Source organism: Zonotrichia albicollis, chromosome 5 (genome assembly GCF_047830755.1).
Source record: "Zonotrichia albicollis isolate bZonAlb1 chromosome 5, bZonAlb1.hap1, whole genome shotgun sequence".
NCBI lineage: Eukaryota > Metazoa > Chordata > Aves > Passeriformes > Passerellidae > Zonotrichia > Zonotrichia albicollis.
Genome location: NC_133823.1, coordinates 54,843,511 through 54,860,797, shown reverse-complemented (window position 1 = coordinate 54,860,797; position 17,287 = coordinate 54,843,511). Strand labels below are relative to the sequence as shown.

Below are 17,287 nucleotides of genomic sequence, written 5' to 3'. Positions count from 1 at the left end.
GTGTAATGAACACCCTACTATTTTTAACCTTGCATGTATTTAACCCTCTGAAGTAGCTGAAGCACCAATTTTTTTGAACAATGATGAAGTACATAGATGCTGTAATGAAGTCAAAGTTGTGACTTCATTATAAATTTTAAACTGTAGAAAAATCTGTTTATGCCATAGGAAGTGGAATGATACTGGTCAAGTACTATTTTTTAAATCTTTTCTTTCTCGTGTCTGTCTTTGCTATAATTTCAAAAAAAATATAATGTGAATTTAGGTCCAGTTTATTAAAGGCTGGCTTTATTCTCCAGTTTTATTGACATTTGGGTTAAGAGAGTAGTCTCTGCAGATTTTGGGACTTTAGGAATTTTTCTAGGAAAGATGCTGGTGTAGTAAGCTTGCAAAATGTTATTTGCTGTTTATACAAGAGTCAAATGAGCCATGAAAGTGTAAAATATTACACAGTAAAGTATTCCTATCTCAGTGCTTGCCTCAATCCTTGTTGTCCATTGATGTAGCTTTTATAAATGGTAATGGTACTTATTCTGTGGATTGCAACCATAATTTAATCATTTTGCATGCATCATTGGTGAATTATCATGTTGTAACTATTTCTCTTTGTTTAGAAGAGCTGTCCAAACAGGGTTCTGAAATAGGTTTTAAAGAAATGTTGTGAAACTCATATGACTGCTGTTGCCATGGCCTGTTTTGAAGATGTTACAAGCATACAGTTGTTCCCTTGGGGAATGAAATGGGAAAGGGGTTTATGATTTTCTGAAACTGTGTCGATGCTAACAGGAGCTACTGAGTTTTCAGTCTCTGTAGAAATTGAACATTTTCAGTGGTTGTGGTTGTAGAGCTGACAGATTTAGACCTAATTGTCACTTAAAACAAAATATGTCATTAGTATTAACTCTTAGCTCTGCATTTATTAATACAGAGGTAGTTTGCTGTTTGGAATTTGATCTAAAAAATCTGTTGATGGTTTCTTTTTGAAGGAAAAGCAAAAAGTAAAAACCAAAGTTAGAATTCATAAATAAGCAAGAAAAAAATGCCGAAGTCAGAATTCATAAGTAAGCTGTGGTAAATCCTGATACCCCATATTTTCCAAGCCTTTTGTATTTAAGGAGAACATAGCAGTACTTGTGTTCTTGCAGATGCCAGGGTTTTATTGAGCTGGTTTGCTGTAAACAGACTGGCTATTGTTTCTCTTGTCCACAGGAAGGGTTTAAATTTATGTGCCGTATTCATGAGGTAGTACTCAGAATTATCATTCTACTGTAGCATGAGATAAATGCATAATGTAATCTGATCATTTTAACATATTTCTATTTCATTAGGCAATAATGCAGCCTTACCAAAGTCAACAGAAGAACTAGAAAGTACCTTGAGAACTGACAAGGTATTTGTTATTTTGAAAATTTTTACTGCACTATTTCTTGCTTATTCATACATCTTGCTAGGGTTTCTTCCTGTACCTTTTGATTTTTGTGCAGCAAAAATGGAGATTTAAAAATTTAAACTGAAGAATTTTCAAAAAGTAATTTTTCAGATTATTCAGCTGTAGTTTTCTAAGCAGCTGGCTTTTAAATTGTGGGCTGTCCATGTTATTCTGTGTTAGGAATAATTCCCTCCTTCAGCCATACTCCTTCTGTGATTGAGACATTGAAGCTTATGTTTTTAAAACTGGTCATACTGTGTGCATAGTGCCTGCAAAATAGTCACCCACACCGCATCTCTTGGAGCTGGCAAGTTATTCCTTTGAACCAGTAAACAAACCTACAGTGCTGTGCATTCTTCCTGGCCAGTCCCCAGCGTCACACATCTGTGTGTGTGAGCAGCCCTTGCTGCTGCTGTGTTCTGATAACCACGGCCCCTTATCTGCTCTCCCAGAAGGGTGGGGCACCCTGCATCATCCAGGGTGTTGGGGCTCACGGTCACCTATAGCCTGTGTAAAACCAAAGCTGGCTCTGTGTGTCTGGGCTGTGTTCCATAGTAGGCAGGATTCCACATGGTTTAATTCTTCATTCAGAGGCAGGAGTGCATTCATGTATCCTGCCATGCTGTGAGAATTAAGTTTTTGAGGGATAACACGGTTCAGAGATTCAAGCATCTATGGAAGGGTGGACTTCAGGAGAGTGGAAGTCAGCTTCAGTCTGGTGGGAGTTATTGATAATTCCACCTGCAAACAGCTGCACTGTTCACCAGCATAACATGGTTCTGGAGTCAGTATAGCCGTAATGTAGTGCTGTAGCTGGGTTTACAATGTTCAGATCAGACTTAATACACTTAGCTCCATGTAGCATTATTTATGCTATGGTAACTTTGAGCTGATCTGCAACTTCTTTCCCTTTTTTTTTTTTAAAGCAAACATAAAAAAATCTGCCTGAAACACAACTTGAAGGGAGATCATTGTACCTTGTTATACATAGCAGATCCTTTTTTTCCATGTACAGATGAACATTTCTAGGCTATTGCTTTTATTTGGAGCTCTGAGTAGGTGTTGCACATTGAATTCCTGAAATCTGCCTTTTTAAGCTAATCTCTGATGCTAATGTTAACTCTAAGGTCAAATCTAAATACTGTACTGTTGAACTTAGCTCTTACTGTTCCTTCTTAGTATATGTGCTGATGTCTTAAAAAGAAAGCTTTTGAAGACTTTTATAACTCATGATAAGACAATGTTCATCGTGACACACAGGAGCAGAGTGAGACATACTTGTTCTGAATATCTGCAGTATTTGTTTATTTTCATTTTGTGCTTAGTCACAACAGCCTGAAAGTGCAAGAAGTGAAGAAGGATCTGTGGATCTTCAGACTAAAGAATTGCAAAAAGGTGATTTTTATGCTTGATAGCAACTTAGTTTCATGCTGAAGGGACTAATACTTATGATGGGAGGGTTGCAGATTTGTTATATACGGCATATAAAGGAATTGAAGGAAGCCTTCATAAATCTTTAACTCTGTCTAGAAGTTCTGGGGGCCTTCAGTGTGGTTTGTGGGGAAGGATGGTCAGACTTTTCTTCCAACATGATATGCTGAAAGTAGGAAAGGATTTTATAATTTGAGATTTAAAAAAAAGTCAACTGCTAATATTCTACTTAAAATCAATAAATAAAGAAAAGCATTTGTTCAGGAAAGATAGAGAAACTTCTCCCAGGGAATGGCTTTCATCCATATCGGTTTTGAACATCCTGCTTTTAGGGTGCTGTGACAGGCCTTGTGAGAATATGAAAATAGTAAGTACTATGGGACAAGTCATAGAGAGTTTACAGAAAATTGCTTGGTTTTTTTTTTCTTCTTAATCTTCAAAAGATTAAAATAATTGTGGCATTCACTCAAGTTTGAAGAGCAGTTATAAGTAGGTAATCATCTAGATAGAAACCTCAGTTAGTCACCTTGGATCTGTGCTCAGTGGTTACTTTTCCATGTACTTAAACTAATCTTCAGAAGGACCAAAACTGAAAAAGAATCCATTCCTCCCAAACCCAATTTATGCATTGCAATTGTTTGGCTTTCCTGTTAAAGCAGAAACAAACGCCTGCTTTGTGCCCATCTTGATGGATTTTGTGCTCCAGATGTTCACAGCACTGCCAGATGAGAGCTAATCCTCAGTTATTGGAATAGCAAGCAGAACTAAAATGAGTCCCAAGAGGTACCAGTGTGACTGCTGCCTATGTTGTCCAGGGAGGTTAAAGATGCGTTTCCTCTGACAGAAAGTTGCAGCTGAAGGCCTACATGCTATGAAGGGACACACTGTTAAGCTCATGCTAAATTTTTAGACATGGAAAGCAAAATCAGCAATAAGGTGAGATATGAGCATTGGTATAAAACTTTGGAATTCTTTTTTTATTCTCAGGGTAGGTCAGATGCATATACCTGGTTATAGGGTGGTGTATATGTATCTGAGTGATAAGAGACATGCTCTGCTCACAAGAAAGCAAATGTAAACCCTGAGAATTGGTTAGAAGAATGTAGACATCAGAACGACAGATCTAAAATTCGAACAGGTTTTTCTGTACTGTGAGGTTTCTTTGAAGTGCCTTTAAAACTCTGCCACTTCCCATCACTCAGTCACCCAGCCAGACAGTACTTAAAATTTTAAATGTGCAGATTGAGCTAGCTGAGATAATCTTGTTTCTTGTAAAATGTTTAACAAAAGTCCATTTGTTGTGTAAATCATGTTGGATGTGACATACTGAAGACTAATGCTTTGTAGATCTTGGTAGAGAGGTTTTTTCTCCCCCACAATAATCTCTCTTATATGTATATATGCATGCATATATACATACAGCTCAACATACGTAAAAGGAAGTTGTTTAAAAGACAAATGTGTGTCCTGTCATGAGTATGAACAGCAGACACAGTAGTTTAGTAGTCCAAAATTCTTTGGAATGTAAACAAATCATTGCTGTTTGAGTGGGTAGGAACTAGCTCTTAATTTGACACTGCTTTAAAAATTGAAAGATGTGCAGCTCAGCAGTATAGCTATGGAAGAATTGTTGCTAAAACATGGAGATATAAGAAACAAGCTACAAAATATATAAAACTCTATTAAAAAAATGTGGTTTTATTTGATTTTAGGTTTATGTTTTTAAGGGAAAGTTGCTTGGATAGTTTCAGCAACTTTTTTAAATCAAGGTATTAATTTGGTGCTTTTATATTAATCAGATTTTGAGAACACTTGATAGAGCAGCTTCTTTATAATTCTCTTTGTGTATTGAAAGTTATGGAATTCTTTCAAAACTCCAGACCACTCATCAACTGTCATAATTATTTTCCCTATTTTTGTGATATGGAAGGCTGAGGCTATACTTCATCAGAGTATAGTGGAGTTTAGCAACTGGACAATTTCCTTATGTGCATTCTGTCAGCTACAGGTATTACTAGTACAATTAAGCAAACTTTAGTTCTCTGAAATTATAATGTAGCTTAATCACATTCTACTTCATCCCATGGTCCAGAATCTAGGATTGTGATGGATGAAATTCCGATTAAGATGGTGGAATTATATTTGAAATTTCAGTCACCCTAAATTTGAAATATGACAGCCCCTTAATTACCTGTATTTCAACCATAAGGTGATTCTCAGTTATCCTATGCTGAGGAATTCATATTCTTGTTTTGTTTTGTGGGTATATTGTTAAAGAGAAGATTGGATGTCTTTTACTTCTGACATAGAAAGTAAGTTTTTTGTAGTTTCACATTCTCTGGAATCCTTTCCGGGAGGTGAAGTAGAGGATACTGTGATACTTTGCATTTGCTCAGCTTTTCTAATTGTGATAAATTATTTTAGTAGATATCCTGCAGAGGAATATTCCTTTAGAAAGAGAAACTTCTCATGTAAGTACTTGTTTTTTAAATTTATTTTATAAATCTGTACTGTATTTCTCTTACTTGAATTTACTTCTATTTACACTAAGTATTCTCTAAAGGAAAATATTATTTTTGTATATGCAGAGACTATGTTTATTGAGACTCTGCAGCTGCGTAGGTTGATGTCTAATTATTCTTTCAAATCTGCCTGTAAATAAATCTTGCATTGTTATTCTATAGTCTGTGACTATTTCGAGGCTGTTAACTGGCAGAAAAAAGAAGCTTGACTGATCTCCATGAGACTAGAGAAAAAAAAAATAGGGATTATTCTTGGAGGTTTATATCACAATTAGAAACCTATTTTAATGAAGTCTGCTGTCTTTCACAAGATTTTATAAGAAGCATAACTCTTGCCTTGCAAATGTAAACTTGCAAATGTAAAGTGTATCTTTTGGAGCAAAACTAAGGCATTTAATACAGATAGCAGGCTGAAATTGTGTTTCTGGTTAATTAAACTCAGGTAGTAAATATATTTATTACTATATTGAAATGCTGGTTGGCCACATTTCTGATGCTAATGAGATAATTCTATTGTTCCTGTGGTAGGAGAATGTTCTTGAAACCCAGAAATATTCTTTGTGATTTACTGTGATGAAGTACTTTTAAAACATGTACTAGGGTGCTTAATTCTGACCTTGATAGAGACTTTTTTCAATAAAAATATCAGTCAAAAATTTTGAAAATACGGCAGGTTTAAAGTTTTTTGATCATTTTGTTCTATAGTAGGAATGTTACTTGAGTTCTAGGAATAAATTCCTTTGTAACAGCTGCTTTCCATTTTAATGTATGTTGTGCTTGGAAGTAGCCAGTAGGGAAAAGTTTCTCCCTTTCGTGTTTATAAATTTCATGGAGAAAAAAAGAAGTTATCCTTCTTTGTGTTTTATGTGTAGGTGGAAAACTCGGCTACCCAGATAACAGAAGAACATAGATCTGGAGGAATTCAACTTAAATCTCCAGAAAAAATGGATGAAAAAAAGTGTAAGTGATACAGAAGTGCAGGAATTTCTGCAAAGCTTTTCTGTGACAAAGCCATGTTCTACTGTGTCTAGGCCATAAAATGGTATTTTTGAGAAAATAGTAGAGATGGGGAAATTTCAAACTCAAAGCAATTTATACTCCCAAAATAATATCTAATATTTCAGTTAAGATATTTGATAAAAATATTGCAACAAATGTAATTACTGCACAGAAGAGCATTATAGTCATTTTCTCAATCATAGGTGAAGAAACATTTTTTGTTCAGTCTATAAAATAATGACTAATTTTATCCTTCTAAAATAAAAGATAAGGAAGCTGATCATTAGGAAAATCTAAACTTTGTGGGGATGGATGCTTCCTTTTCTTAGGTGGAAAGAAATAAATTTTAGTGTAGCCTTTTATTTGTCTGCAAGCAAAAAGTGAGAGGAAGTATAGTCCATTGAATGGCATAAACATTTCTAAATTTCATTTAGATGCAGCTAGCATGAAAATAAGTTGGGCATTTTGTTGATATAGTATTTACAAGACTGACAATGTAATACCTCTTCAAGCTCTGGATTCAACTTCTTATGTCTTTTCAGCATCAGAAAAATTTAGAAAAAAGTTAGTATCATTAATAATAGCATTTTTTCATAAGAGCTTTTATTCCTCTTCTGAGAATTGTGATCTGATGAAGTGAGTGATTAAAAGTCATGTATTCATTAGTGTCCCACATAGCATTAACTGCTTTCCCTGTCTCTGGGTGAGTTGAAGTTGAGGTTGGTGTTGTATTTCTTGATGTGTTACCGCATTTCAATTTTGAGCTTATCTTTAAAAACAAACAAGCAAACAAAACAATCCACACCTGTAATATATAAGAAACATGTAATTCTCTTCTGTTATTGTGTTGTCTTCCCATTTCAAAGAGTGATTAGAATAACTTTCTGTTCATATTTTTGGTAGTAAGAGACTGTTTTTCAGACTTATGAATTTCAGTAATAGTGAGCTGGTATGTAAGTGACACAAAAACATGACAAATGCAGAAGACACTTTTTTAACACTTCAATTGTCACTTGCTTTTGCAGGCAACAAGCAGATTTCTCAGGATGTGCTAAAAGATGATGAACAAAGTCAGTGTTCCAAAATGAAACCTGGTAACGTCAAGGTATTTTCAAGAACTCTTATGTTCTGCAATTGTAGATAATATGAAAATCTTAATCATAATTTCTTCAGCGGTTTCTTTTTTGAGATGTTTCCATAGTTAAGCTACTTTTGCATTGCTTTGAGTACAAAAGAACTGATTAGCAGATGATACTTTTCAGTGAGGGAGACAGTTAAACAAAAAGGCAGGGATCTGTGTGGACTCTTTGAGGTGTGGAAGTGTGAGAGGACTGAGTTGCACAGAGGTTGGGAGCTCAGGATCTCATGGAGCATTGTTGGATGCCAGTGCTCCAGTCAGTTCAGTGTCTGCATGGGTGTACTGATCTGAGCTCTTCAAGAGGGTGTATTGCACTTTACCTCAGTTCTGCTAAATCAAAACAGGAATTAGGACAAGATAGGTGTTCTTTTTAGGAGTATATGCAGTATATTTGGGACTACCTCACCCACTGATTTGTGATGAAGCTTCTCAACATTAAAGCTTTTAAGAGACAGTACAAAACCTTGATCAGTAAAATAACTGCTCATGTATCAGGATGGGGTGGTTTTTTTTTGTGTAACTGGCCATGATTTTTAATGTGTAGTAAAGCATCTTTCCTCTCTTGTTTCAAAATAATGTAGGACGTTATTTCAGGTGATGCAGCAGAAGTGTCCAAAGAAATTGATGTAACACAAACACCTCCTAGAAGTACTGTGGAAGGAAAAGGTAATTAAACTGCCCATTATGGCAGATCTTCTGAACTCATATTGAATGCTCATTTCTTTTCATTTGAATGATTTTTGAGAGAAAGTGGGAACTTGATCCCAGCAAATGTACTTGCATATATTCTCTGGTTGATTTCTGCTCTATTACTGCTAGCAAATAATGCATTAATTTTAGTTTCTTTAACGATGAGAAAAGTTTTGATGCTTTTGCTGTTACCACCCACTGGCTCCATTATTGCTTCAGTATGTATCTTGGGTAGGAAAGCTAATGGGAAATAAACAGGTAGGTGGGGAAAATAGAATAGTCAGCATTATGTGATAAGAACATCTACCTCTGACTACAAGCAAGGGCTGTCCTACGTAAAAATCCATGACATAACCATCAGATCAGTTTTGTATGTTTCTGTAGAGTAAACAACCAGAGAAGAGTGCAAGCTGCACTGTCATAATTGACTAAATTGCACTAAAATAAATAATAAAATGTGGTGTGTCCGCATAATTATGTGGCTTTGTTACTTCAGTCTGTTTTTGTGGGAGCACTCTGAGAATGTTCCCTGATGTTAGTTTGGCCTATTGATAGTTTTGTTTCTCATTGAGCAAGTTGATGAGTCTGAATCTGTTCTGCAATGTGCTTTTGTATCCTCAGCTTCCTGTTTCATGGAACATGTGAGAAAATGGAATAAGGGCTTGTATTTGTCCTACTATTTTATAGTATGTCACAAGTGTGAGCTTTTGTTCTTACCTTAAAATAGAAGACCTCCCTAACTCATCTGGCATTAGTGGGAAGCATTTTGGCAGATCAATACACTGTTGCTACAAGGCAAACAGTGTTGATTTCTGATGGGTGTTTTTAGGAAATTTTGGGCTAAAGAATGAAATAACATTTTCAGTGTTGAGGTTGTGGCTCTTATTAGTTCTTTTGCCTAATAAAACAAAGGTATACAATTTCTTTCTTTTTTTTCTTTTCTTATGTGTAAAGATGAACCTAACTTTGAACAGGAAATGTCTGAAAAGAAAAAGCACAGTCCAGAATCAAATGAAAATTCTCCAGAGGTGAGTGATCTTATTCATGTTAACTCACTGAGACAGTGCAGGTTCCCAGTGCTCTTTGTGGTACATAACTATTTTGTTGACAGCCATTAAAATTGTCTTCAAAAAGTACTAAGGGCTTACGTAGCTCTGTCACAAAGTACAAACTCACAGACCATAAAACATCAATGTCTCAATATGGAAATAGGACTAACTCCCTTCCTAGGTTTAATAGTGCTTACAAAATGTCTAGAAAGCAATTATTTAGAGTTGTATTGTATAGAAATAATATTTCCTGAAAACTTGGTAATTGATATTGACAGTTTAGTCATAAACAAATAAAATTTGCTTTTAAAAATACTATCAACAGTTTTTAAAGTCTTTGTTATCTCCTAGGCACGTACTTGAGATAATCTGCAGTATGGGTTATAAACAAATGTCTGATTCCTCGAGATTAAAATTGATGTTGTCCCCTAGAAATAGACACTGATCTCAGAAAGGTGTTGGCTTTCATCATTTGGGGGTTTTTTTGCCTCAAATTTGGAAGAAGAAGAAAATTTAAAGAATATGTTTTTATATTTGTTCACTCAAGGCTTGAGTCTCTAAGAACCATTCTGGGGGAGATACTGCTAAACCTCAGTAAATGCTGAATGAGGCATTTAACCTTTCCCTGTGTATAAGAGAAAGTCCTATTGGGGATCTTCTATCTGACTTTGTTACTTAAAAGTTCTCTATCAAAGCTTAAAACTTGAAAGGAAGGGGCCCTTTTTGCTAAAGATCCTGTTTATACAAAGAATTCAGTAATCTGTGTATTGGGATAATTAGAATATTAATTGTTTGAAGCACTTGCTCAACATACAGGATGCAGCCTGTGCTATATGGCACTGGGAAAATGAGCTCATGGGATGTAAAGTCTGGAGTTCTTGTATGGGGTAAGCCAACAGCATTTGTGACACTAAGAGGTTTTGAGGCTAGGGGAGCAGAAGGTACTGCATTCTCAGACATGCTTTGTGCCTCAGTCAAACCACTGAGAATTTTGTATAACTGGGAATTGTCTTGTTTCTTTTCACTTGTATTAGTGGATTTCATAACAGGCAGTGTCTCTTGCTATTAAACTTGCCTCATCTATTTTTTTAACTGAAAAGTACTACTTCTGCCACTGTCACATTATGAATTCAGTTAGCAGTCTTTGTATTGTATTGCTCAAATGCCAAAAGTCAGTTACAGGAAGTAAAATATTTTTGTCCTTTACTTTTAATAGGAAAATCAGCCTGTAGTAGTGAAACGCAAAAGGGGCCGGCCTCGTAAATACCCTCTTGAAGCAGTACAGCCTGGTGGTAAGTAGCTCATAGTACCTGTGTGGGAAAACAAGGATAATAGTGACATTCAAGTTCTGAACTCATATTTCTTCCCTCAGGTGGGGAGTCAAAAGCTGATATGAGCACTGGGAATGTAAGTGCCTTTATTTTGTTTGGGTGCATTTAAACACAGTATTTCAAGAGCCATTTATCTGTTTAACAGTTAACAGCATTTCAGAAACATCTTATGGAAAACTTGATATTTGAGTTCAGTCTAAGCAAACAAAACTTATTAATAGTATCTCTTAATGTAGATGACCTTTTTAAGCAAAATATAGTGTTAATTCAGAATGTAGCAAATTACCAGCTTCATACTTAGTTCACTTAATACAAGTGTTATTCTAGCTAGCAATATATACCTGAGTGCAGGGTGAGTTTTTGGTCGTGTGCATATGTGACTTTTAGTTCATGCTGGGAGTAATTTTGGCCTGAAGAGCAACGGTGACTTTATTTCAAAAATGAGGGTTTTTTCCCTCTACTGAATATATCATAATAATAGCACATAGAATCTTTTCATAGCTGTAAAATAAAATATTATGTAAAGCAGTTGTATTACACCTCATGTCAGAGAGAGAGACATACTGGTGAGTAACCTAGGGGCTCATGAAAACATGTCTGTTTTCTAAAGCTCAGTGGTAGTTTTATTTCCTAAGCCCTGTGAAGAATATTCACAGCTAGGAAGGTGGTCTGTTGGTATTGTTTCTGCAATCCAGTTGGATTACAGCACAGGACAGTGGTGGGTCAGGCATGTTTGTGGAGTGCAGCCAGTTGGGTTTATTCTGGTTAAAGGCTTCTGTCTAGGAAATGCCTCTATTTCAGAATCAATGGTATTGCATAGAAAAGGGTGGATTTTAAAAATGAAGTTGTGTTGAAACACAGGTTTTCCTACTGCTTGCCTGGTGAGGCAGTAGCTGGCATGGCTGTTGGAAATCTTGGGAATTTACCTAGTTTATGGATAAAAGGAATTATTGTCTCTGCTTGTTCTGTCCTCATATTTCAGGCAGTCCTTTGAGTCCTGTCCCTTCTTACAGGTTGGCTGGAATTCTGTTTCAGAATTCCTAGTCTTTCCTGGTTGATTTTTTTTTCAATGTTAATTTAATGAAATGTAATTTGAACTGGTGTGGATTTTGATATTTGGTTTTTCTGTTTTGGTGTTGTGGGTTGCTTTTTGTTTGGTTGTTTTTTTGGGGTGTTTTTTTGTCCAATTAAGGATTAAGATTAATTTTTAAGTCAGCCCCAGAAATAGGTGTACCTTGGCACCCTCAGTACTGGAACAGAATCATCTTGTTCTGGTTCAAGTGTTCACAGGTCTGGTACTTCCTAGTGATGAGTGAGGGGTTGGTGTGAGCTGCAGGCTGGCTCAGGGGCTGCAGGCTGTCTCACCTGAGACAGGAGGGCAGGACGGTTTCCCCAGGGCTGCTTTGGGAGCACATTGCTATTTTAGAGGAGCCATAGGCATCCTGGTGTGGTCATTCAGTGGGGAAAGCACTGAAGGTTTTGGGCAGTTATAGGATATTGTGTAATTATATATAGCTTTTTCTGCATGCTGAGTAAATAAACAGTTTCTGGTGACTTGTAGTTCTAAAGTGACTGTACTAACTTCTTTGTTGATAATTAAATACTTGGAAATGTGTTTGACTGAAACTGCTTTTATCTTTTGTGTCCTTTATTGCAATGACTTTAGTGTCAGGTTACTAAAAGTGCTGTGATTTGTTTATGAGCTGATTTGTTTCCGCTATTTATCAAAATGGAAAAATGCATCCTACTCTTAAACTACAGTACAAACTTTGTGTGCTCATTAGTGTTCATGTTTTCTAGATTTACAGATCCATTCTACATTGAATGTGAGCAGCTTTCTGTGATAATGTGATGCAGTGCTGAATTTTCCTGATTTTTTTTTTAATTAAAAAACCCACTTTTTTAATTTCAGCTGCAGTCTCCTACCTCTGCAAGTAGAGGGAAAACACCTCAAACAGGTAAGCAAATTATACCTGCCTCAACTTGTGAAATGAAAGATGGAAGAAATGAAAGAGGGTTTTCACAAAAATCACATGGGTCCTTCATCCTGACATCATCTCTGGCAGTCAGTGTGTTATTCATGAATGAAAGCCTCTGAAGAAAGAGATGAAGTGAAGACTTGTCCCTAATTGCTGCCAAGTTTTTAGTTCCAAAAAAGAGCAGCTTGATAAGAACTTAGCTCAAAGATGTAGCAGCACTGCTCAGTGCTGAATAATGCATTACAGAATATACCAAACGATTGAGTAGGCTAAGTAGATGGCAGAGCTCCAGAGGAAGGTAGGTGCCCCATCAGACTGGCTCTTAGTGATTGTTTTCCGTTTCTGCATGTTCTTTTTCATACACTGACTATCAGTCACACTTACTACATTACCTTTCAAATTTTATTCAGCCAATTGTTGGATCTGTGGATATGTGTCTAAAGATCTTAGGGGTATCTTGAGAGGATATTTCTTTCCCTTTTCACAATTGCTGTAAGATCTTTGGAACATGGTTGCTTAGCTTAACTCGAAAATGTATTTTAAGTGCTTCAGACTAAAATACAATTAAGTGAAATACCTTTCTATTTCTCTTTTCTAATTTTTCTTGTGTATAGAGTCTGAACTGCACTGGTTGTTTAAATGTCTCTTTTTAATTATGGCCATTCATAAAAAAACTTTTTGAAGCCATTTTAGGAAGCAGGTGAACTGAAAAGTAGATTAAAATGGTTTGTAAACAAATGCAAACAAAGAGGCAGAAAATCTGAGAAACCAAGTCTTCAAAACAAATCTTCTGGAGTTTCCAAAAGTTTAGGTTTCTACAGATATACTAATCTGGCTGCACCGAGCATATGGGCTGTTTCCTATTTTCTCCACATTTGTTAAAATGTCAGCTTTAATCCATATGCTTCAGAATTGTCTCTGGAGGGTTAGCTCATTGTGTGGTACTTGACTTCCACGAACTGCCAAGAGAACAGGCAAGAATGTGAGAATGAAATAAAAGTGCATTCTGCTTTGCTTTTTATTCAAAAGCACAGACACCTGACTGTGTACTTAAAGTTTGTGTGTTATGTAACATTTCTGTTTTCCAGGTAACAGGCTATTGCTATTACAGCAATGTTCAGAGGAGTATATAAAGGGGAATGTACTGTTAAATTTTTCATCCTGTATTAGCATTCATGGGCATTAAGGGGTTGAGAACCCCTGGTGATGAAAAGGAAGCAAAGTTGAATCTCTCTGTGCAGTTCACTTACTCTGGTGCGTTCTGGGTGTTCTGCATAAGGATTTGCACATGAGTGAAGTGGGATGCAGAGTTTTATTTTTGGTCACTACAGCACATTAAGAGACACATGTTTACTGAAGATATTATCCTCCCATAACACTAACACTGAACTTGAAACTAATTACTTAACACTAATCAACAGTTGCTGCTCTAAAATTAGTGTGATTTTTAGATACTATGTCTTAATATTTTCATACTTATCTTTAGGCAAAATGCTACATTTTGGTATCTTACAGAGGGCAATCTGTTAAAGGCATGTCATGGACCTAGATGGGATTATTCTTCAGTCAAAAACCCCTTTGCTACAGATTTGCCCAAGTGAACCAGAATTATGAAGTATCTCTTTTGAACACAATAGAACTAATACTGATAATGCTGGTTGTATTATGTATGTGCTTATGTTGTGTGTAGAGCTTAATACAGTGGACAGTCCAATATTTTTTGAACACTTTTTCAGTTATTTTTTGAACACTTAACTATATTTCTGTTTTACTTCATTTGCATAAGAGTTTTTCCCCATAACCTTACAAAGGAGTGCCAAAAAGCTTGTGAGTTTCAGAATGTTTCTGCTCTTTGAGATCTATTTTAGATCCTTTGCATTGTCATTCTTTTGCTTGTTTTCTCACTCTTATTGGCGAGGGGTTTAGAGTTTGTGTCCTCTCTTATTTAGCTTTCAGAAATTAGACAGCAATTTTATGGCAGGGGGAAAAATACATAAAAACTTGCTTTTATTTAGGTTTCTCTTTTTTATTGTTAAGGATTTTTATCCTTGCAGTGTTAGAGATAGCTCCATTTGACAGAGTTCAAAAGCTTTGTAAAATCTCTCTCGTCACAGAGTTAGGATAGAAGTAGTAACCATAGAGAGAAGCCAAGCTGAGACATGGGATGTAAAGTTAAAAGTCTGTTTTAACATGTATAGGCTAGCCTGTAATTATTACTGAGTTGGAAGTAAGAAGTGTTTCAGCAGAGGAAGTTCTGTAATTCACATGATAGAAAGTTTTTAAATAGTATCTTTTTAAGCCTCATCTTAGTCATCTTGGTATGAGCACAGTTAAGCACTAGAACAGATCACCTGAAGGAACCGTGTTCTTGGAGACTTTAAAAGTTGGACTGAACAAGATCTGGTGCAAGATTAGATCGATTAATTTAGCCATGCTTTGAACAGGAGATTGGACTGGGTGACCTCTAGAGGCCCCTTCTAAGCCAGATTGTACTGTGATTCTGTGATTGGTTGACAGTAGTTAAAGGGGGTAAGTATCTTCTGCTTTTCCATTAAAACAAAACAGCATATGCAACAAAACAATAAATACGGTCAGTCATATAAAGCCTTAGTACTTAACAATTTAATCATTGTCCCAGTCTCTGTATCTAACAAAGAACAAGAAAGCTATTTTCTAAATTAGAAAGAGACTTGAAATATTTTTAGGGCAACAGTGATGTTTACACAAAGTTGAGAGACTATGAAAGAACTCCCTTTTAAATTGATTGGTAAAAGATTTGAAGTTCAAGATCAAGTTTTGTTCTTTCCTTTCTTTTTAGGTACAGACATGTCTAATAAGAAAGAAACAACAAATGTAAGTGTGATTCGTAAATTTACAAGCAGTATATAATGAAAAATGTCTGTCTTCTGTGTAAACTAAATAGTTCTTGACTTCCATGGTTCCATTTTGTCTCTTCAGGAAGATGAAGCTGAGAAGGCAGAACTGGTTGTGCGTAAAAGGGGAAGAAAGCCCAGGCGCTCTCTGGTTCAATCAGAGGAAACGGGTAAAAGCACGAGAGGCTGTGCCACTCCTAACAGAATCAGAAAATACTGCTGTGCCTTTCTGTTTACTAATAGCAACAAGAAAAGCTTTATTCAATTTTCCTTTCTTGCGGAAAAATCATTGAGTTACAGCTAGTGTAAATATTATGTAAATATGTGTAAATTGCTGTAATCTCATGTCAGAATTGCTACATCCCAGATGCTTCTATAAAGCCTCATGAATTTTCTATGAATTCTGGCTATGAGCTGTGTAAGTAAACTGTGGTGAATGTGTTAGCAAGATTAAGTCAAACAAGTGTGAATTAAAAATGTTGAAATATGAAGGAAATGGAAAATTACTTACTGAAAATGGGACTTGTGACTAGAATACTTTTTCTAAATTAAGTGTTCATATCCTTTTGGAGGCCTTTTGGAAAATTATAGCATATGTGTAAAATTTTAAATGGACAGAAACACTGGAGCCAGAGAAGAAACGTCGGAAATTGACTTCTTCTGAAGATGAGCTAAAAGAGCAAGAGGAAGGTGAGGAAGAGGATGGTGAGGAAGATGATGACGCACATTCTGGGGCCACAACTAGATCAGCCACAAGATTAGAGGCTCAAAGGTAACTGTGTAGACACTCCAATAACAAGCTTTTTTTCCACCTTATTTTTAGGTGTTGTGGGGTTTGTTGCAGGAAAGAGTTGTGACTTCCTCTTTTTGCCTTTTTCTGATTGTTTGTTTTAAATGGATAAGAGCTTCCCAAATATTTTTCATTCCAATTCTAGTACCACTCTTCAAGGAATGAAGGGACAAAAGGTGAGGTTAAGGGAAATTGTCAGGGTCTCAAAAGGCGTACTTGAGTATGTAGCAAGGTAAGAATTGATCCTATTGGCACTCTTCATCCTAGTGATGCCTCAGAATTTCAGTCTAAGGACACTTGGTTCTGGTGGGTAAAATGGGACATCAGAGTTGACTGTGCACTTCACCATTTGGTGTTGGAACAAGTTGAAAATAAAATTATCCCTGTTGGTTTCTTTAAGTACACTGTCCAAGTTAAATACATCAATCTGCAGTGCTGGAGGACTTTAGTATGGTGATCTGCAAGCTTGGAAAGCAATCTGGCTGTGAATGACAAGTGTGGGTAGCAAGAGTTCTGTTTTCAGGAAGCCATTCTTCATCTGCCTTAGCACTGCTCTGCCTTTTGGAGGCATACTGAATTCTAGCAGAGCTCATCCTCTTGATCTTATTGTGAAAACAATGAAACAGCAGCTCTGGAAAGTTTTGATGTGTGTTGCTGTCTTTCAGAAGAGAATTGGAGTGCAGGCATTTTTTTATGTTGGTGGTGGGATTACTTTCAATTGACCATATCGACTTCCCTCTTCAGAATATTATGTTCTATTGTATATATTATATGTTAGCCACAGTGCTCTTGAACTGATAATTTCAGAACTGAATCTGTAAGTAGTTACATGATTCTTCATTTACATAAAAACTGTGAAGGTTTACCACTACTGTTTAATAAACAACAGTTTTGTTTTGGTAAAGCCACAGGGACTTCCTTTAGTCTCACATAATTGTTAACTCTAAAATTGTAACAAAGGTTTAGGTATTTGTGGGTTTATTCTGCTTGCTTGTGGAAACATCTACTTTTTTTATAAATTTGGGGCTGTGTCTCAGATTTCCTTTCTGACACTGA

The 17,287-nt window shown here is 36.1% G+C and overlaps 1 protein-coding gene across 2 annotated transcripts in view; it reads left to right on the top strand.

Moving 5' to 3' along the window:
* BOD1L1 (biorientation of chromosomes in cell division 1 like 1) overlaps positions 1–17,287 on the top strand; it is a 36,848-nt gene that overhangs the window by 16,376 nt on the left and 3,185 nt on the right. Inside the window, exons 11-23 of one of the 2 annotated variants that reach the window (XM_014265615.3) lie at positions 1,329–1,390; positions 2,755–2,824; positions 5,285–5,331; positions 6,255–6,342; positions 7,407–7,486; positions 8,101–8,185; positions 9,164–9,237; positions 10,475–10,550; positions 10,631–10,665; positions 12,502–12,547; positions 15,387–15,421; positions 15,527–15,611; positions 16,060–16,213. In XM_014265615.3, the coding sequence (XP_014121090.2) occupies positions 1,329–1,390; positions 2,755–2,824; positions 5,285–5,331; positions 6,255–6,342; positions 7,407–7,486; positions 8,101–8,185; positions 9,164–9,237; positions 10,475–10,550; positions 10,631–10,665; positions 12,502–12,547; positions 15,387–15,421; positions 15,527–15,611; positions 16,060–16,213 (937 nt within the window). The remainder of the gene's footprint in view (positions 1–1,328; positions 1,391–2,754; positions 2,825–5,284; positions 5,332–6,254; positions 6,343–7,406; positions 7,487–8,100; positions 8,186–9,163; positions 9,238–10,474; positions 10,551–10,630; positions 10,666–12,501; positions 12,548–15,386; positions 15,422–15,526; positions 15,612–16,059; positions 16,214–17,287) is intronic. The other variant, XM_026792133.2, reaches the window with a different exon arrangement.